General features: G+C 43.0%; 3 protein-coding genes across 5 annotated transcripts; 1 reads left to right on the plus strand and 2 right to left on the minus strand.

Annotated features, from left to right (window-relative positions):
• Positions 1 to 255: 255 nt before the first annotated feature.
• Positions 256 to 2,084, plus strand: tyms (thymidylate synthetase). The gene is made up of 7 exons (XM_079576528.1): positions 256 to 523; positions 779 to 852; positions 927 to 1,101; positions 1,231 to 1,332; positions 1,412 to 1,587; positions 1,661 to 1,732; positions 1,817 to 2,084. The coding sequence occupies exons 1-7, from the start codon at positions 295 to 297 to the stop codon at positions 1,952 to 1,954; spliced, it is 966 nt and encodes a 321-aa protein (XP_079432654.1). The 5' UTR covers positions 256 to 294; the 3' UTR covers positions 1,955 to 2,084.
• enosf1 (enolase superfamily member 1) lies at positions 1,973 to 4,745 on the minus strand. 3 transcript variants are annotated; one of them, XM_079576525.1, is made up of 15 exons: positions 4,641 to 4,739; positions 4,437 to 4,539; positions 4,053 to 4,168; positions 3,884 to 3,970; positions 3,777 to 3,803; positions 3,627 to 3,699; positions 3,505 to 3,543; positions 3,263 to 3,345; positions 3,072 to 3,194; positions 2,872 to 3,006; positions 2,766 to 2,807; positions 2,567 to 2,696; positions 2,393 to 2,492; positions 2,246 to 2,327; positions 1,973 to 2,180 (listed from the first exon to the last, which is right to left on the minus strand). In XM_079576525.1, the coding sequence occupies exons 1-15, from the start codon at positions 4,719 to 4,721 to the stop codon at positions 2,085 to 2,087; spliced, it is 1,317 nt and encodes a 438-aa protein (XP_079432651.1). In that variant the 5' UTR covers positions 4,722 to 4,739; the 3' UTR covers positions 1,973 to 2,084. The 3 variants fall into 3 exon arrangements, with proteins under 3 accessions (XP_079432651.1, XP_079432653.1, XP_079432652.1); XM_079576527.1 differs by lacking the exon at positions 4,437 to 4,539 and having other exon boundaries at positions 3,884 to 3,966; positions 4,641 to 4,745; XM_079576526.1 differs by lacking the exon at positions 4,437 to 4,539 and having other exon boundaries at positions 4,641 to 4,745.
• Positions 4,746 to 5,392: 647 nt separating this feature from the next.
• On the minus strand, positions 5,393 to 19,694 carry LOC306978031 (tyrosine-protein kinase yes-like). The gene is made up of 12 exons (XM_079576488.1): positions 19,293 to 19,694; positions 13,077 to 13,374; positions 11,112 to 11,211; positions 10,616 to 10,714; positions 10,099 to 10,202; positions 9,848 to 9,997; positions 9,412 to 9,567; positions 8,381 to 8,560; positions 7,680 to 7,756; positions 7,400 to 7,553; positions 6,648 to 6,779; positions 5,393 to 5,968 (listed from the first exon to the last, which is right to left on the minus strand). The coding sequence occupies exons 2-12, from the start codon at positions 13,363 to 13,365 to the stop codon at positions 5,760 to 5,762; spliced, it is 1,650 nt and encodes a 549-aa protein (XP_079432614.1). The 5' UTR covers positions 13,366 to 13,374; positions 19,293 to 19,694; the 3' UTR covers positions 5,393 to 5,759.
• Between the last annotated feature and the right edge of the window lie 359 nt (positions 19,695 to 20,053).

Genomic DNA, 20,053 nt, shown 5'->3' on the forward strand with positions numbered 1-20,053 from the left:
TAACTCAGAAAGTCTTTAGGAAATACTTCTCAGACCGATGACAACAAGACGCGCTTCTTTTTTAGTTTTGCCGCGAGCCGCGTGAAACAGGGACGGAAGAGGTGGCGGAGAACGTAAAGCGCCGTGGCTCATTGGCTCATTGATACGGCTCGGTCCTCTTATTGGCTGCTCCAGACTGAGAGGTGGGTCTTCTCTGCAGTACAAAGCAATGAAATTACCCGGGAAAGTTTATTTTGCAGCGCACACTTCAGTGTAGCACTAGTTTGCATTGCATTTCATTGATATTGCGCCAAAATGCCCGCTACGGCAGACATCCACACACAGCAGCGCTTCAAAGAGGGCCAGGTGGAAGAAGAGGCGACTCAAGCTGCGGAAACAAAGAGCAGTTTCGGCGTGTTTTGTGATGAACGAGGATATCTGGATCTCATTCGGTACATTCTGCAACAGGGACGCACAAAGGGCGACAGAACTGGGACTGGGGTCATCTCCATGTTCGGTGCACAGGCGAGATACAGCCTCAGAGGTGAGTGTAACAGTATAAGCCTACAGTGGTATTTACATATTTAATGTTTCCTTGCAGGATTCTGAATCGTAACACTTTTCTAGTTTATTTTAATTTCTGACCAAAACTATTAAAATGTAAAATGCTTGATTATTGGATGTAGTATTTGGTGAACTAATTTGGTGAAATAGATATTGATATACTGCCCCCTGTTGGCGTCTCTGTATTGCAGCTGTTAATGCACTGAATACAAACTCACTTCTACTATTCTTACAGATCAATTTCCCTTGTTGACCACCAAGAAAGTGTTTTGGAAAGGCATCCTTGAAGAGCTCCTTTGGTTCATTAAAGTGAGGTTTGGACTGCTATCTTTATTGATTTGTTATTGTTCCTTTTTATATCTGAACGTTGGTCATGTTTACAGGGATCAACCAATGCCAAAGAGCTGTCAATGAAAGGAGTTAAGATTTGGGACGCTAATGGTTCTCGAGACTTCCTGGACAAGAGCGGGTTCACTGACCGAGAAGAGGGAGATCTAGGGCCTGTTTATGGCTTCCAGTGGAGACACTTTGGGGCGGAGTACACAAACATGCATGCAGGTATGCTATGCTTCCTACTCGCGTAACCGCTAACACAGTCATGTCTGTCAAATGTCTGGAGCTGTTGATTTGCCTTTGAGACTTCATTTAAAGCTACGTGTGGATGAAATTGTGTTTTAAATTACCCAGATTACACAGGACAAGGCGTTGACCAGTTGCAGAAAGTAATTGACACCATCAAAAGTAATCCAGAGGACAGACGGATCATCATGTGCGCCTGGAACCCGAAAGGTACAAACCAAACTAAGTAGGAAATGTGTTAATTTTATACAAGGTTGTTTATCAATATGACACCGTTCTGTTGTTGCAGATTTGCCGCACATGGCTCTGCCTCCCTGCCACGCCCTTTGTCAGTTCTACGTGTGCGATGGGGAGCTGTCGTGTCAGCTTTACCAGCGTTCAGGTGACATGGGCCTGGGAGTGCCTTTCAATATAGCTAGCTACGCACTTCTAACATACATGATCGCCCACATCACAGGACTAAAGGTAAGGGCAATTCTAGTATGTCTCATATTTATGAATGCAGTGTATTACGTTCACATATTGTTTATCCCTTCAGCCTGGGGATTTTGTGCACACTTTGGGAGATGCTCACGTTTATGTCAATCACATCGAGCCTCTGAAAATACAGGTGAGTTTTGGAAGAGAAAAATATATTTCAATCAATTTTATTTCTCTTTTGCCTATTAACAACTTTAAATACACCCATTTGCAGCTCCAGAGAGAAATCCGCCCCTTCCCCAAACTAAAGATTCTTCGAAAGGTGGAGAGTATAGATGATTTCCGTGCTGAAGACTTTGAAATCTGTGACTACAACCCTCATCCTATCATCAAAATGCAGATGGCTGTTTAAAAACTAGGACTAATTTTAAAAGCATTGTGTAATTAATTTTTATAAATATTTTACAGATTAATGTTGGTTTTATTTATCATTTTGTAAATTCTTAAAGGCGTACTTAGTGTTAAACTGTTGTGTTCAGATTTTATACAAATAAAGATTTTGTCTTCCACACCTCTCCTTCTGGGTATTGATGTTTCAGTACTGATGACTCCACCATTTCACAAGAATAACCCGGATTCTGAAAATAGAATTTACAAAATATAAATGCTAAATGGTTCTTAATCATAATGTGTTTTACGTTACCTTTGGTGGCATGTAGTGTGCTTCCTGAATAATTACTGGGGATGTGAAGTGTTCATGAAGGTGGTCCACATATTCACACATCCTTTGAGAAGTAAATGATTAAAACAAGTGTTCATATGTGAGAGTATGTCTGGCTTTATACTGTACCTGTTGTTGAGATCTGCAGACACACTGATGTAGTCGAACAGAATTAGGTGCTGGACAAGTTCACACAGACCAACTCCTCCGGCGTGTGGGCAAACGGGCACTGGGAAATCATGTTCATTGTTTAGCTGTAGCCCTGTTGAAAACCTGTTTGAAAATGCAGTGCAAGTGTTGTACCCTTAAATTTGTGCGCCATCAGCATCACCGCGAGGTTTTCATTGACGCTGCCCAGTCGACAGCTGTCTATTTGGACAAACTGCAAAGCTGAGGCTTGAAGGAACTGCTTAAACATGACTCTGTTTTGACACTTGAGAGAAACGAATGTGTTAGTGAGGTGTATGGCTGCATTAGGTATTTGTATAGTTTTCAATCTGACCTGCTCCCCTGTGGCCACTCCGATTCCCAATGGAGCCAAAGCCTGTAACAACAAATCAAATTCAGTTTAAACCATAGTATTAAAACAAAAAATGAACAGATCTTACTTTAGAGATGGCAGCATGTCCCAAGATGTCGTCTGGTGATGTGGGCTCCTCAATCCACAAAGGTCTAAACTCGGCCAGTTTGGACACCCAGCTGATAGCCTCAGACACATCCCACCTCTGGTTGGCATCGATCATCTACAAGACAAAACAGACATTAACAGGAAAAATATCCTCCTAATTTGCTTTTTACAGCGTCTTACCAATGTGTTTTTTGGTCCAATCATGTTCCTGATGAGACGGCAGCGGCGGAGATCATCCTCCAGATCAGCACCCACCTTCACTTTAAACTTGGTCCAGCCACTTTGTAGAGCATCTGTGCAAAGCTTAAGAGCATTGACATGATTCAGTGAAAGGCAAGTGGTGTATGGCCTGAAACATCTTAGAAACAAACCTGCCTGAGCTGCTCGTCTGGGTATCCGAGCCAGGCACAGGACGTGGTGTAAGCTGGATAGCCATCTTTTAGCATCTGCTCCTCTGGAAGGCAAAATGAGGTGCACACAGGTGATGAGAATGATTAGTGTGTCTTAATAGAGTGGCCATGGAGCACGGGAATCCATTATGAAGGGTTAAGCACTCGAGTTAGTGCTAAAGAGGCTTTTAAATTCTGCAAAGTGGCCTTTAAAGACGGCTCACCTCTCTGCCGTTTGCCCTCTTGAGCTTTCATCAGGATGTCTGAATGTGAAAGCCAAAAGGCAAAAGAAAATGAGAGAGCAGCTCTTTTTAGTAACGTCTCGGGAGTTACAAATCAGCCTCACCTAAAGCCTCGTCCTCCGTCAGCGCATCAGTGATGTATCTGAAGTCGATGCATGACACAATCTGCTTTGGGTCCTGAATGAACAAAAACGAAAGGTTATTCTTTAGAGTAAAATCCAGCTCATATGTACAGTTAATCTCCTGTTACTCACCATGTCAACAAGTAGCTTCCATAGAGGCTATAGTGGAAAATAGAGATAATAAACTGATCTGCGTAAAATATACAGTTTATTAATTTCTTTACCATAGCGGTTTATACCTTTCCTTCAGCTCGTGCCCACAAGTCCCACACAGCATTGAGGATGGCTGCTGTTGCCAGATGAATGACCCCTTTCTCAGGGCCTAACTGTTTTCATAAAGATGTGCACATCAAGCCATACTTTCTTTTGTTTTTAAAAAAAAGTTATAATACAGAAATGTGACGTTACCCATCTCATCTGGCTGTCACTGCTGAGGAGGCGGTAAAACCCTCGAAAGTCTCCTACAATTTCTTGCAAGGATTTTCCAACGACCAGGTCTGACAGAGCCTTCACAGCACAAACCACTGCACAAGAAAGCCACATCAAAATGTTGTGCTGAAATCTGTGGTAGTGACACAGTAATTACTCCAAGGCTACTCCCCTGTGTCACCAGCAGGTGGCAGTAAGCTACAAATATTCACTTCTTAACACTTGACTTAAAACATGCAGTTGATTTTTCTCTTTCTGGGAACTATTTTCTATGAACCCCTTAAGGCTTGTGAGTAAGTGGAGTTTAAGTTCATTAGAAAATCAGGATTTAGTGCAGCATTCAGGATCAGTCCAAAGTCCTACCAATGTCTGTGCCTTTGCCCAAAGTGAATGTGAGGCCAAATCCCTTCATATTAGTATCCGTGTCAATAACAACATATGCAGCGGAGTAATCCGGATCAGTGTGCTGTAAAGGAAAAACAATGGAATGAGTTAATACGCGTATTAAGCTTTTACAACAAATGCTTGGCTCACTGTCAGTCACATGACGCGCTGAAAATGGCTCACCATTGCATCTGAGCCATGTTGCTCCGAAGACGTGGGGAATCGCACATCTCTGACTGTCAAAGTGATTATTTTGTGCAACATTTTGTCATTCAAAGCGCTGGAGTAACAATTACGGAGCAAGGCTACTGTTGTTGCTCCTAGTTTTAGTCCCGCCCATCTCCGGCTGCCATTGGTTCACAAAACAGTCACATTTAAAGAGACAAAACCACCACAGGAAAATAGTAAAATGACTTTTTTTATTTGAAAAACTGCCAAAGCGATTCCCCCAACACGTTCCCAGTGTTCCCCTCAAATGAAGTTGGCTATGATGTGATGTTGCTATAAAAAGGGGACTTTGTAATATACAAAGCCACACGATCACCCATTCATTTAAATATGAACATAATACTGCAGTCTAGAAAGGAGAGATTGGAAATGTATGTCTAACATGGAATACACGAATAGGTCCCATGAGTCGGTCGACACATTAAGGTTTGTAAAAAGGAGAAAACTCTTAAATAGTTGGTCATGACTTCAGCCCAGAAGGTTTTTTCACCATCACACAGTCTCTCTCCAACATTATCCACTTCAGTTTTACGTATCCATCAGTCTGGGCAGTGATGACCGTAAGGACAGCAAAAACAAAAACAAAAAAAGATGAGGAATAAACCTGATCAAAGAACATGAGGAAGACACTTAAAATGTGGACTTCCTTAGAAAAATTGCACTAGAACATATAACATATTTGTGCACAATATGTGAGATTAGCCATTAAATAATCATAGACCATTAAATATGAGCGGTGATATAAATGTTTTGCCAATAATTTAACTTTTTGTCGGTTCTATGTTTGATCTATTGTATAATTTACTAATTATAATTGTAGTCAAGACACTGTCACAGCTTAGTTCACATACTGCAAATCCCGACCATAAAAAGCCAACAACATTCAAAACAAGTCTTGCTCAAACACGCTTAGATATGATTTGTGACGTCGTACCATAAATAAAGCGAACATACAAAAATGAAATGTCTGCGGACACTGGACACAGGAGATACATCAGGTAGTGGTCGTTAACTCTATGCTATTTTCAGTCATATGTAAAGTGTAATAGACAGTACAAGTTCAGAGTTGGTGGGCTATAGGTTCTCCCCGGGCTGGTACTGGGGCTCCGTGGCTGTGAAGTAGTCCTCCAGGAAGGACTGGATGTACTCGAAGGTTGGCCTTTCGTCTGGCTCTTTCTTCCAGCAGAGCTTCATCAACTCATGCAGAGACTCCGGACAGCCCTGGGGACACGGCATGCGGTAGCCCCTCTCCACCTGCTCCAGCACCTCCCGATTCACCATGCCTGAAGCGCATCACATACACGAGTGTCACAGGCAAATCCTTTTCATTTCCAAGGAACACAAACAACGTAAAGGGATTTTTTTTTAAATTATCCACAGAGACAAAAGCCATTAATCGGCGTCTTTGGATGTAATTGAAAATTTACGGACCCTGCTACTAAAAACAAGTATAGGGAAAACGATTATTGCTAGTGGTAATAAAATGCAAGCATAAACACAGCCTTAATTCAATTGAAGTTCGAAAGAGGATATTTAATTTAAGAAGAAAAACACCACTTCTAATTACATCCCTAATGAGTGCATAGCCGATTTATTAAAAGTCAAAATATTTGTGGTGGCAGCTGAGCTCGAGGCGTGCGTCCCATTCCCGAGACGGTATCAGTCGGGCAGATGGCAATAAACAACGGTGGTGCTCAATCTCCCGATCGTGCCCCGACAGATGGTCCAATCTAATCTCTCTCCCGTGCGTGTGAGGGAGGGGCTCATGTGTGCGCCCCTCACCCCTGCAGAGGCATCAACAACCAGTGCAGGCCGCGCGGGACCGCTCCACTTCATCCTCCGACATTAACAAGCACGCCAGCGGGACGTCTAATGGCCGGCCAAGAACTGATAAGACCGTCCATAAATCACCCCCTCGGACGACGCTTCATTCAGCTCCAGTGTTGGGCGCCCGTCTCTTACCTGGGTAGGGCACTCTGCCTTTTGTGACGAGCTCGGTGAGTAAGATGCCGAAGGACCAGCCGTCAGATTTAATGGTGAAGCGGCCGTACAGGGCGGCCTCCGGAGCCGTCCATTTAATGGGGAATTTAGCCCCTGGAGAGAGAAGAGAAAAGGATGTATGTATAAAAGGATCCACTAGAGGGCACGTGTCTGCTTTTGTGTAGAACTCCATGTCCTGCAGGATGGCCTGATTGGGCTTGTGATTATATTTGCAAACCTTTTTGTTTAGAGTGCACACTTAACAATGAACCGTCACATACAAGAATCATGTGCTTTTCTGAACGCATCTGTAGAGGTGGTAAGTAAAGGGTTAGCAGGTTTTAAACACAATAAATCCCTATAAATAAATAAATACATTTATATGACCGTTGTACTGTTATTACAGCCGTTTACGATTTGCAGATGGCAACCATTCAAACTGCAACTTTGATTTGATTGTGATAAATTGTGAGCCTTACACTACAATCAGTTCTGCTTCAATATTTCTTACTTTTACTTCAGTGCTGTTACAATATAAGCAGTAGTACACAGACTCTGAGTAAGGTCACACTTAAAGACTGTTTCCAGAGCGTATGCACCGTAGGAAATCTGTAAAATCAATGGCATCTGGCTTTCCACTAATAATTCAGCGCACCATGAAAGGAGGCTACAGAGTCCTCCGTTTGCTGGCTCACTTATCCCCGCAGCAGTCATTAGTGCATTTGTATGCTTACCCTGCCTGGCTGTGTACTCATTGTCCTCTATCAACCTGGCCAGGCCGAAGTCTGCGATCTTGCACACCAGATTTTCACCCACGAGGATGTTGGCGGCGCGTAGGTCCCTGTGAATGTAGTTCATCCTCTCGATAAAAGCCATGCCGTCTGCAATCTGAGCACAAATGACAATACCGGGCACAGCAATATGAGCAAAGAAAGCACGAAAGCAAGTCAGAGGAAAGGAGGCTACACTTATATATATTCTTAGCAACTCATCAGCTCACAAACGGTGTCTCACCTGCGCGGCCATGTCCACCAGTAAAGGGAGTTTGAGGAACTTTCCATCACCCTCTTTCAGGAAGTCCAGTAAGCTCCCTATAAAAGCAACAAGACTGTAAATGCCACACGGATATGATATACTGTAGGTGAGGCTAACGGAGCAGCTGCATACCAATGACCTCTGCTCTGTAAATATTTAAACTAAGCTTTTCCTAGATCTGGTTATGAGAAATGAATATTAATACAAGCTTCACCGCGAAACATGATTTTATGACAAGGATTCTGGTCGGAGAAGATGGCCAGTGAAAGGAACTGTGGTCGGTAACACACAGTAGCAACAGAATACTTCAGTGTAAACGCTAAGTCAAGTATTTTACACTTTAAAGTCACCGGTGGTTTAGCAATGCACTAACTGGGGATTTGCTGAGGTTTTTTACAGCAGGAAATCCATGTGTGCATGTCTGACAACGCTAAAAAGCCAAGGCCATCAACTTCATTGCGATACTTCTACCACAAAGAGTCCTGCCTCAAGCGCAGAGTTTTCTTTAAAAATAAACCTCTTCTCTGTGTTAACAAGCAACATCTGATCCTTATAAACTGGTTAAGGAAATTAGTTTACTGCTCGCTCAGTCAACATCATTGCTAATAAACAGACAGATACAGCCTCTATAGTATACTGTAAGTCTGAAGCTTCAGTATTGGAGCGTGCTGTCACTGTACCTTTAGCCATGTACTCCGTGACTATGTAGATGGGCTCCTCCGACACCACTGCGTAAAGAGGTACGAGTTTGTCGTGTCGTAGTTTCTTCATGATCTGCGCTTCCTGGAGGAAGGCCTCCGGAGACATCGTTCCCGGTTTCAGCGTCTTTATGGCTACCTTTGTGGTGCCGTTCCACGTCCCTGTTAAGAAGACAAGGCTGAGAGTGAGTGAATGCCCATAGGCGGCCGGGGTAATCAGCGCCGTTAATGACCTGGGAGAAAAGGACGATATATTTAATTAGGGCTTGTAATTGGAGGCAAGTGCCGTCATGCGCGTCGCAAAATATCCCCTTATTAAGAAATGTGGAGCTGGGGTGAGGATGAGCGGAAGAAAAGTGGGGTATTATTTTTGGAAAGATATTTGGCGAGAGATGTCCCATTGAGTGATATGATCTTTGCTGATAAACAGAGGAAGCAACTGCAGGAAGTGGAGCATTCCCAAACGCGGACTAAAATAGACTGAATATAGTTCAATGGAGCTACCGTATTTTCCGGACTATAAGTCGCCCCGGGGTATAAGTCGCACCAGCCTTGGCAACTACCTTGACATGAAGGCACAACTATACCGTTGACAAGCCTCTCCCGGCATCACGTTGTTCAAGCAGTATTTGCGAACTTGTTCCTCTAGCTGTGGCCATCTAGCTTTTAGCCCCTGATTCTTTCTTTTTTTTTCCTTCATTGCAGCATGAGTGACCTCCGCTTTTCGCCAGTCCCTCACAAGTGTCTCGCTCACTCCAAACTTTTTCTTTTAAACTGTTTTTTCAAATTTCAGTGGTACAGGATTAGCAGATGCTGGTGAGAGAGCGCCCTCTAGCGGCTGTCAGTGTGAAAATAACCAAGATGTTATATTATATATTGTGATATATAAGTCGCACCTTAGCATAAGTCGCACCCCCAGCCAAACTATGAAAAAAGTGCGACTTATAGTCCAGAAAATATGGCAGTTGTCTCGCATTTCTTGTGTTGAGTCTATAAAGTGGCTCGTCCCTTACCCATCCAGACCTCTCCGAAGCAGCCTTGCCCCAGTTTGAGCTCCAGCCGTAAGGACTCGCGGGGAATCTCCCAGGCGTCCTTGGCCAGTCCCTGCGTCTGAGGCTTCACCGTGGGGCAAACTGTGGTCAGCTTGTGGCACAGCCCGTCCGCATGCTCTGTAAAAAAAGAAAAAAGAAAAAACAACCAAGATGAAAAGGCGACACACTAACAAACCCCAGCTGCGCCGCCACAGTCTCCGAAGGCAGACGCTCTTTCAAGCTCTGTTTCATCGCAATTTGGTGCGGTCGCATTTAGATACTCTCTTAGTGACTGTGATGAAAAATGAATGAGGAGAAGTGGTCGTAAAGTGGTAGTTGTGTCAAAGTCAGATGAAAAGAGAGAGAGAGATGATGACACAGAGAGTACGCGAGCGCTGGGGCTGTTCCGTGTACGGACCTGAGTAATGCTTGACGAGCTTCTGTAACGTGTCGAACTGCGCCCGAGTGGTGATGTAGTATCCGCCGCTGTCCAGCTTACGGATCTTGTAGTGCTTCACGTTATCTCCTTTGGCTTCATCCCAGTCTCGTATGGAGAGAGAGTAAGCGCCTGGTAGAGCATAAAGAAAAAGTCAGTAACCAAACATTACATAAAAAACATGATTGTTGATTAACTACGAGACAAAAATGTGTGTCTTGGAGAGAAATCACCTTTAGTGGTTTCACTTTCTCGCACCAGAAAAGTTCCTCTGTGATTCCCGGGGAGCAAAAGCAACCTCTCCGCGTCTTTCCGTCCCATTTTACCAAAGTACCACCTGTGCACAGACAGATTACCAGTTCAGACTCAGGTCAGAGGTCATTTCAATTCGAAATCCAATCATATGAAGCCCTCGTATGGGTTGCATTCACAAGTTTAAGGACTTTATGGGTTAATTGCAAAACTACTTGACCCAAACTGTAGCAAACATGATCAGATTCAACATCATTAGGCTTTTCTGCTTTCTTTTCAGCTATTTCTTTCAAAAAAAAGTAAATCACCCAAAGAAATATCAGGCTCTCCATCTGATATCATGAAAAATTGTCGATCATCTTGAGCCCAGCCTATTCATTTATAGCCAGATTATGTCTTGATGCAATCTGCAGTCTCATACTAGTGTCACTCCTCTCCTTGTGCTGCGGGTCTAGAGGGGAACTATATTGGTTATGAAAGCCGGGTACAAAGCCTTACTCTTCGGCCTGGATGGAGTCAGCGGGGGCCACGTAATTGCTGGGGATGTAGCCTTTCTTCCCGGAGTTGATGGAGCGCGCCTCCCACCAGTCTCCTTCTCTGTGGGGGACACGGGAGGGAGAGAGGACTTAGAGCGTTTAACAGTCACCTTGGGAAGACTGATGCAGGGAGGGCTATTGCTTACACTGGCAGACCTGGTTCAGTGGGACAGAATTTGCCGGATAAGTTAATGTCTTGGAGATGACAGACCTTAAGTGAATGCATTTGCTCATAGTATTACTTTTCAACATTAATTAATAATCCTTATAACAACGCTTGACTGCTTTTATAATCTTTTCCGCAAATATAAAGTGGCCATGGCAGATAATAGTAGAATTGTCCCATTGTCTTGCACAGCTTGAGAGATTGAGTGGAGATTTTAAATTGTGTGAGAAAAATGAAAAACAATGCGAGAACTTGTATTCAAAGCCTGCTCTAACAAGTTGGTCATACTCACGTATTGTTGATGATCTGAAACCGGTCTCCTTTCTTAAATGACAGATCATCAGAGGTTCTGGCTTCATAGTCGTACAAGGCCACAAAGAACGTAACACCACCTTAAAAAAAAACATGGGGAAATCCCATAGTTACATACAGTTAGGAAGGATATATTGTAGTACCTAAATAATTACAGTCAATGGCGATTCATTGTGCCTCCCTGGCCTATTGTGCATGTTTTGGCTTCATGACAGCCGAAAAGAGCTAGAGATCCCGCTCAATATGCTCATTTATTAGCCGGAGATCTGGACGCTCACTCTCCATTGATTTGTTCTGCTTGTGTGCGCAGAAAATATGACGCCAATTATTCTGTATACAAGAAACACCCAGACACAACAGCGCTGAGGGGAAAGTCAATAAATCAGACTGATAAAAGCCATAATGGAAATCCCATCAAGCCAATTTAATTACATGATCACAAATTAAATACTCGTCGGATCCTGCGTCGGGTAAGTCAACAATGCAGACAGATGACATTCATGTGTGCCCACCGCTGACAGCAATTGTGTCAAGAAGACTAATCCCATTATCTCTGCCATAAAGCAAATGCAGAGGCGAGATGATACCACCGCCACCCCTTTATGAGCAGATAATCCCACGCACTGCAGATTACAAACTTAATCCCGCCTAAACAGCAGGCTTGCACCTTGTCGCTGGGCCTATCACCCTAAGCTGATGAAACATATCAGCGATCACACCTGAGCCGTAAGACGGAAAACAAGTGGATCTAATACAGTGGATTTGAAAAAAAACCTCCTGCTGTGTTTGATGAGGAAGTGAAGGTAGTGCTTTGACCATAATGGCCTTTGTCAATGCGGTGTCTCATCATTCTTTCACCACGAACTCATGTTAGATCTTCAAGCCAAAAACAATATACTGTGTACGAATTACAGTAATACTTCTTTTCTAATAAGCTTATAGCAGATGATACAGAATCCTTGCAGTAATAATTCCTAATCTTTTATGCCAAACCATTATGACACTGTTGGAAAAACGTGCATCGGTCAAGTTTGTTTTCTGTCACTCTTCCCATGTCAAATGCTGCAAATTGTAAGGTCTTTGTTACTGATTATATGGTGTATGTAATGTTATTGTAGTAGGAATATTTAACTTATAAACAGGTACACGCTTATGACTGGATATGAAAATGGAATACTTGAGCTTTGTATATTTTCATTGAAACTGGTAAACTCAGGAATAATCTATTTCACTGTCATGTAAATTGTGAGATGCAGCTGTTTTCAGTTGTGTTCCCAATGGGAATACTGTACATATGTGAAATGCACTTGTATGGAAAGTATTGAATATGGCATAGGCACACAAAAGCTTTTTAGCTTCAGCCTAGTCCTTTTGCCCTTTCATTACTGTGTGATGATGTGATTTCTGTAGAAAATGAATGTAAATAAACTACACTAAAAAACTCTGTATCTTTGGTTTGAGGAGCTTATTTCAAGAAATCTGTGAGAGACATTTTTATTCTCAAAGCACCAACAACATCTTATTTCAAGTAAATAAAGACACATTTTGAGAGCAATTAGATATTTTTTCTAATTTAAGAGTAAAAACTTGACCCATGGTCAGATTTCTAGATTTCATATTTCAAGAAAACTGCAAATATTTCTTCATGGCTTTTTGCAGTGCAGATATGAAATCAACATAAGTTCAGCCCCGATTTATTTTGAAAACTATGACTTGTGTCCAAGCCAAAGTTAATTTGTTTTTATGCAACATTTGACATATTATAAAGTCTTGTTGTGGCATAAAGAAACTACCACACCAAAAAAGCAACATCGCAAAAAAATTCCTAAAGGTCAAAATGATATACATTATTGCTGAGCACTGACCATGTACAACAGTGAAGATTCATTTTTCTTCAAGCCCAGCGCAATTAAACTAATTTACAAACAAAGCTGAGTTAGTTCACCTGATACAGCTCCTGAGAACGAGTTGGACACGGGCCCGGAGAAGGACGCCCCGCCGAAGGGAGTGATGGCCGCCGAGGAGCCGCCGAAAGGAGTGATGTTGTGGTTGAAGTTGACCGGCGCTGTGCTGGACGAGGAGGGGGGCTGGCCCTGCTGCTGCTGCTGGGTGGGGTCCGGTCCATAGTGGCCCGTGTGAGGAGGCGCTGCCGGGTTCGGGTCGGGACCAGTGGAGTTCTCTGGACGGTACTTCATGGCGGGGCCTTTGTCCTCTTTGCTCTTTACACAGCCCATAGTCTCGTCCTGAAGACAGTAGGATTCACACTGAGTCCAGGAGGCATCCACAGTACTCCACTTACTCCTATGTTGTTATAATTATGAAATCTACACTTGAGCTCATATGGAGGCTGTACCTTCCTGTAACACCACAATGGATCTGCAGTTGTTGTTGTGTGCCTGAACACTTATGAATGTTACTATGACCTTTTAGTTTCTATGTGTTCATAGCATCAATGTCCATGTATAATTGTAGGGTGATCAATATAAAAAATGTAAAAGGAGTCTGAAAACTTTCTGCAGCCGCTGTAAGTATGAAATGATGTATTTTCCCGCTGGAGTTCGGGACACAGATTGCAACACATGGCCAGGAATGCAGGCTATGAAATGAAAAATGTTGCGCACATGCTAACACCATAAGCCTTGTAATAATGAGGACATGTGGATCAGTTCCAAATCTGCTCTGAATCATGACTGCACTGAATTAGGAAAACATGAAATAAGGTTTGACATTTTTTAATAATCGTCCATTGGCTTACATAACACAAAATAAACTTTCATTGGAAAACTTGTGCTGCTGTCTAATTGCTTCTATCCAATTATACCACAATGTTTAACTTTTGTGGTAAAGCAACTGTCTTTCGAGGTCTGCCTAAAAAACAATCCCGTCTCCCGTTTGGCGTGACTGTCATTCCTCCTCCAAACATCATTCGGCTCTCGTCACAGTGAGGGACTCTTTAGTGAAGCAAAGCACCGGAAAATGTGGGCTCAATCAGACACGCTCGTAAAGACCCGGGCGCTCCGCTGAGTTAGAAGTGTTTCATTTTGCCAAAACGTCACTGCGAGGAGACTGTCTGTGTTAAATGGACGGAGATAGGCCACATTATATGCTTTACAAAGATGAAATAGGGGGTTAGTTGAGAAGCTTACAGCATGAAAATGATTTGAACGAAGCAGCTTTATAGGGGGCTTGACTAGATTACGGAGCAGCAATCACGTGATGCTTAATAAAAGTGGTGCAGAAGTAAGAAATGTTTCTGTGATTGTGGAGCCGTGTGATATGGAGGAGAGGTGGAGGCAGAGCTGTCATGCAAAGGTCATCGGGTTCTTGACAGAATCTCTGCCAAAGAAATCAGCAAAACGGGCCGGCGGAGAGACCAAAGATTCAGAACGCACGTCTGCAATGAAACTGGTAATTACAAGTTACAAGTTCTGCACAAGGACTTCAAGAGTGGGCAGCAGCAGACTAAATCAAAGAGATCTCACAGGGCTAACGCAGCTATGATTTTTCTGTTTATTGTTTTTGAAATTATGAGAATTTGTGAATTGACCAGGCCTTACTGTAATGTGTCATCTTAGATTATACAGCATTAAGGGGTTCTTTAAGGTTTATGGACCTACTGGAGGCTTAGTGTGGTATTATGACTAATGGATCACAAAATTTAGCTGTGTGGCTGGAATAAATAGTATCAAAATGTGATGTGACGATTTTTCAACAGTGGTTGTATATATTGTATATTATCTACACTTAAAATCTGTTCCTGTATAAATTACCAAACCACACTATTCCACAGACAGCTGGGGAAAAAAAGTGGAAAGTTTACTGCTGACCCAACAAATACACTGATGCCTTTCTTTTCTTAGACAGTTTTTAGCTTGGAAGGAGTGAGATTTACATTTTTCACTGTCAAAATCTTCTGGCTTTTTATTAAAACTCTCTCCAGATTTGTACCTCTGACATGTGAATAATATAGTTCAATAATCTTCTTTTTTCACCTGTTGTGCTGTTTAGGATGTTGCCGCTGCGCAAAACAGGCACTAATTGGTTTGCATTGTGTCTGTGTGACAATATGACTAGATCACAAGGATAAATCTATTTTTGATATTCATGATGAGAAATAAAGTCATTTTCATTTCATATAATTGCATGCTTTACAATTACAAAAGCGCAAGAAGACAGAAAAGACCAGTAGGTCAGAATATATTTATAAAGCAGATAATTAATCCTAAATTTTCTAAATCCTAAATACTTGATGAGCATGATTAGTCTAATGTCAACATCTTGGACCAATTGAAGGATTAGTGTCCATGGTTTTGCCAAAGAGGATGATAATAATAATAAATGATGACAATAAGACTGTGATCACCCTATAAGCTCACAGCCCTAACAGGACATAAGAAATAACGTTCATATGTTCTGTTCTGTCTGAACTGTATGCACTGCCACAATGTTTGCTAATGTAAAATCGAATGCTTAGAAAGAAAGAAATTCGAAGAACAGGCATCAGTCGTGACTTCCTGTTATCAAGGGATTCAATGAAGTGCGTTTCAACACGGGCTCGTTCCTGAAAAGCAGAGCCACTGAAGCCACACAGGAAAATCTGCTTTGATGCTAATTATAGCAAGTAATTGCTGACAACATCCCAGAGCCTCTGGGAAGAAACCGTGACCTACAACTTAGCATGCAAACATGAGAGCTCTCCTGGTCAATGGGTACACTAGACATGAGAGCAAGTAAACAATGTGAGAGGGTTGATATGGCATTTACAGGTGCGTATAACAACGTACATCAGCCAGTGGCTCTGTTCTTCTGTCTGATGAGAGGGGAGTGGCACTATTGTCTCTGTATGACATTTACAAACGGGGCCTCTCTATTAAACAAAAAACTGTGCACGTTGTTTTAGGTGCTTTACTTCTAAGTGCACAACTTTACATCACAGAAAACTGCTTTTCTTTTCAGTGAATAATTCAAGCCTCACCAAAGGCTTACTTCCCTGCTATAGTGTGAGTACAACGGGAGCGTGCCCTGGTAGCTACAGCAGAACTAACCAGAGATGAGCTGCACAAGGAGGAGTCTACAGTCTAGGCCAGGCACTTACTAACACCTGTCTGAACTTCTCACTGGAGCACCTGGAGCTCAGGGGAAAACACTCATCACCATCACAGGTCGAGATTACAATTGCTATGGTATAAATAAATACAGGATTGACTCTACTAAACTTCAACAGCAACATACTAAACGTAGCATCACTTGTGTGTTACTTTATGTTGCAGTGGTGACAGTTGACACCAAAAAGCATTGTCTTCAAAATCTTATATTTAAGACTTACACTTAAGAGGATAGTAAAGGTTAGTGTTTTCCTCAGCTTTTTAGAATTATCTTGTTAAACAGAAACAGGGTGAATGAATTGTAAATACTCTTAAATATGGTGTATGAGGCTGTAGATGAGACATGTTGAGAGACAACCTGTATATATGGCTGACCCCTGACCTCTTGTTCTAGTTTACCGAGTTTGCACTAAGCTCAATCGCAGCCACAGAACCTGAAGCAGTTTAGACGGCTTGCCAAGCTTTCTCGAATCACCTAATTAAGTCACAAATGTGTTTTCTTATCACCTCGCAGAGCCCACACTTCCCATCTGTGGGTCCTGACCACAGACTGAGAAATCCACACAGGCTTCACAAAACTGCTGATAAGACTGACTCTGTTTCCGCTCCGTCATAACTCCAAAAGTGCTTCAGCTTTACATGAAGGTGCTGAGGAAGGCTATAGGGCAGAATATAAACGACTTCTGCCAAGGCCAAACTGCTCAGCTAACACAGTGGAAGTGGTTCAAAGCTTCAGGCCAGATTCACACAAAATGACTTGCTGGGTGGGCCAGTCTTTCCATTATAGCCTATTTCAAATGTGAATAGTTTGTGAAAACGAAGCATTGAGGTGGGTGTCAGAGGGATCTTCAAGAGTGGATTCTGAAAGTTTCAACAAGGTGCTTTGACTTCCCTCGTCCTATAGCATGCATGATAGGCTAATCCTGCAAAGTACGTAGTATTTAAAATAGTATTGTGACAACTCTAACGATTTCTTCACATAACACCTGCAATCAATCCTGTATTTATCCGCCGCATCTCTCTCTCATTCAGCCCTCCCTTAGACTTCCCTGTGATGAAGTTGGCAGTTGTGTGGCTGAGCTGTTGAGCTGGTGGACTCTCTCCATCAATCAGGAGTCAGCGAGTGAAACCCTCCCCGTCAGCTGCCGCGCGATGAGAGCCCCCGGACCCCGCGGCTTTTGACTGGCCCCAGAACCCGCCCACAGATGCTGCCGGCGCGCCATCTCCTCCTGCTACACATTCCTGCCATGCCAAAGGGGGTTAAAAGTGGGACCCGCGGAAATGTCACAAGATCGCACTGATGTGAAGCCGCAGAGCCGGGACACTAGGCGTCAATAAAAATCTCAAGACGTGATTTATGCCATTGTGGTCGACAGTAAGATGATCCGAGACAAAAATCTGTGGGAGATTTGTGAGCGCTGTGACAAGGGTGTACTTTTGAACTTGACACAATCGCATTACTACTACACTGAGGGCAATTTTGCTGGGGGGCGGTTTGGTGCTGTCAGAGAATAGACGTAGTTTCGGGAAGAGCGCTGTCTCCTGGGAATACCTGAAAGCTCTGTCTGTGTGGTGATGTTATTTTGAGAAGTGTTACTAGAATGAACTGTCTGACATTAAAAAAAAAGACTCCAGACAGGGCTGCAGAAAAGGATGGAATAAAACTGTATCAAAGCAAGTTTACCGTTCCAGGTTTCAGTAGTATTTTGAGTAACATGCAACTGCACATGGCACAGGCAAGTAAATGAATAAGATATTAATGTTAATGTCCACATTGTAATTAACTGCTTGGATGAATAATGAGTCAATTCTTTATAACCAGTATCCGGGCTCCATTCATTTTGTCCAGAGCTATGAACCGTTCATGAAGCTATAAAAAACATATACGTGTCGAAACATGGCTAAACTAAAGAACCTAAAATAGGGATGGGTTGTGTAGTGCAGTGTATCTCTGTGGAGCTCCCCTCTGTCACCGCACCGTTCATTTATCACATTCAGCCCGTGGTGGGAGCAGGGAGACTTCAAACACTGCCTGGCACACAGTCCACGTGTAGCAGCCATAACTCCACAGTCATCCACACACACCGAAGGGAAGCACAAGGAGACGAGGAAAGCAACAGAGCCAAGGAAAAAGGTCTGACTCAGCCTTTGACTAGTTAGTAAGGGTTTCAGAGCAGAAACGTGACTTCCTGCTTTTAAGAGTTATCACCATCTGAATCAGCAGTGAGTCATATAGCCCCAATGGATATTCCTTTGTATACTGTCTCATACTGAACATTTCACAAATTTAGCTACAAAACACACACTCTGTATCTTTCTGTATCAAAGGCAATAACTGGATAATAATAACTTTGTCACAGCCTTCTGAAAACAGCACAATAATGGTTGAGAGAGACACAGTTGTTGTCTGAATGCTTTCTGTAATTCATTATTTTCAAACAGTTCTATATATATATATATTTCTTTTGTAGTTCCTGGACAATCAGTGCATATTTGTCATCAATAGTAAACACATGCAATGATAATGGTATCAGCCTACTACATAATGTAATAGACATAATTAAATCCGGTCTGTGGACTCCCTGAACCCACAGTAGAAGAACCAAATGACATTTCCCATGGCAGAACGCACGCTCAATGCAATATCACCTCATATCTTCTTACAATGCCCAATTCTGTTGGTAAAATCTTGTTGTATTTAATCCAAATTATGGCTGCTGACCTTGCCCTACTTTTTTTTTTTTTTTTGGATCTGATTGCAGATAGGGAGGCTCTAATACTCCTCTGGGGATTGCCACAGCATGCCTGCGTACTCACTACAGTATTAAGCATTTATGAGAGGAGTACGGTGCTATTTCAAGGAGAAAATTGCAGGCAGCGGTGGCCTGGGGTAGAATTCACGTGGATTTTAATCATTCCTTTGTTGGTGACAGGTCAGAGCCAGGCAGACGAGCAGCAGCAGCAGCAGCAGCAGCAGCAGCGTATCGGCCCATTTTAATCTGCTCCACATTTCAAGTGCGTAAATAAAGGCGTTCGTGCAACAGAAAGACATTTACCTGTATAATTCTGCGTCCCGTTTTACGTGATGCCTGTTTGTTTGTTTGTTTGTTTTTTTTCCCCCCTTTTGCCAAACCAGGCCCAAGAAGCCAAAGAAATCACGAGTTATATTTCCAAGCGGGACCGATCCGCCTCCATCCCCATCTGATCCATCCAGGAGCAGGGCAAGTGTGCACAGATTTTTTTTAGCCCAAGTTCAATCGCAGCCTCGTGTTTCCGTCCTAAGGGATGCAAAAGGCGACAAACGAGGCAGACATTTTGTTACTCAAAGGCAACGATAGTCCAGACGTGACATGATGAACGCTGCGATCAGTGACGGCCCAAAGTATCCCATGTCTTTTGTGCCGCTACTTCCTCCCACCACTACTACTACTTGCACCTACCCCCACACCGCCAACATGGTCGCTCCACGAACATATTTTTCCTAGGATAGTTGGTACACAGTGCGCATTCATCATCCAATCAGAGCTGTATAAAGATTAGGCACCCGCCCCACTATCCTGAAGGTTAGTGGCCAGGGCAGGGTCAGGGTTAAGCTGATTGGTCGATATGGTTCACTCTCATTACTTGTGATTGGTTCATATACCAACTATCCTAGGAAAGATATTTTTCGCGGCCGCTCCTGCCTGTGGGACTGTACCAACTACTGGACACAGCTGGAGTGAGATTCGGGTCCAGGCCGGGGCATCCAGACCCGTGCGCGCCGAGGAGATGAGACGGGGAAGGTAAAATGAGTGGAGAAAATGTAAAGTAGGTCTAT

The sequence above is a fragment of the Gobius niger genome, assembly GCF_951799975.1.
Source record: "Gobius niger genome assembly, chromosome: 18".
Lineage (NCBI taxonomy): Eukaryota > Metazoa > Chordata > Actinopteri > Gobiiformes > Gobiidae > Gobius > Gobius niger.

Excerpts from the sequence above, each read along its gene's own strand:
- enosf1 (XM_079576525.1), bottom strand. The coding sequence starts at position 4,721 with ATGTTGCACAAAATAATCACTTTGACAGTCAGAGATGTGCGATTCCCC. Across the intron at positions 3,195-3,262 it reads CAGACGAGCAGCTCAGGCAG|CTTTGCACAGATGCTCTACA; the intron begins GTTTGTTTCTAA and ends AATGCTCTTAAG. Across the intron at positions 2,808-2,871 it reads GACATGCTGCCATCTCTAAA|GCTTTGGCTCCATTGGGAAT; the intron begins GTAAGATCTGTT and ends TTGTTGTTACAG.
- LOC306978031 (XM_079576488.1), bottom strand. The coding sequence starts at position 13,365 with ATGGGCTGTGTAAAGAGCAAAGAGGACAAAGGCCCCGCCATGAAGTAC. Across the intron at positions 11,212-13,076 it reads GTTCTCAGGAGCTGTATCAG|GTGGTGTTACGTTCTTTGTG; the intron begins GTGAACTAACTC and ends TTTTTTTTTAAG. Across the intron at positions 10,203-10,615 it reads GACTCCATCCAGGCCGAAGA|GTGGTACTTTGGTAAAATGG; the intron begins GTAAGGCTTTGT and ends GTCTGTGCACAG.
- tyms (XM_079576528.1), top strand. The coding sequence starts at position 295 with ATGCCCGCTACGGCAGACATCCACACACAGCAGCGCTTCAAAGAGGGC. Across the intron at positions 524-778 it reads GGCGAGATACAGCCTCAGAG|ATCAATTTCCCTTGTTGACC; the intron begins GTGAGTGTAACA and ends CTATTCTTACAG. Across the intron at positions 853-926 it reads AGCTCCTTTGGTTCATTAAA|GGATCAACCAATGCCAAAGA; the intron begins GTGAGGTTTGGA and ends TCATGTTTACAG.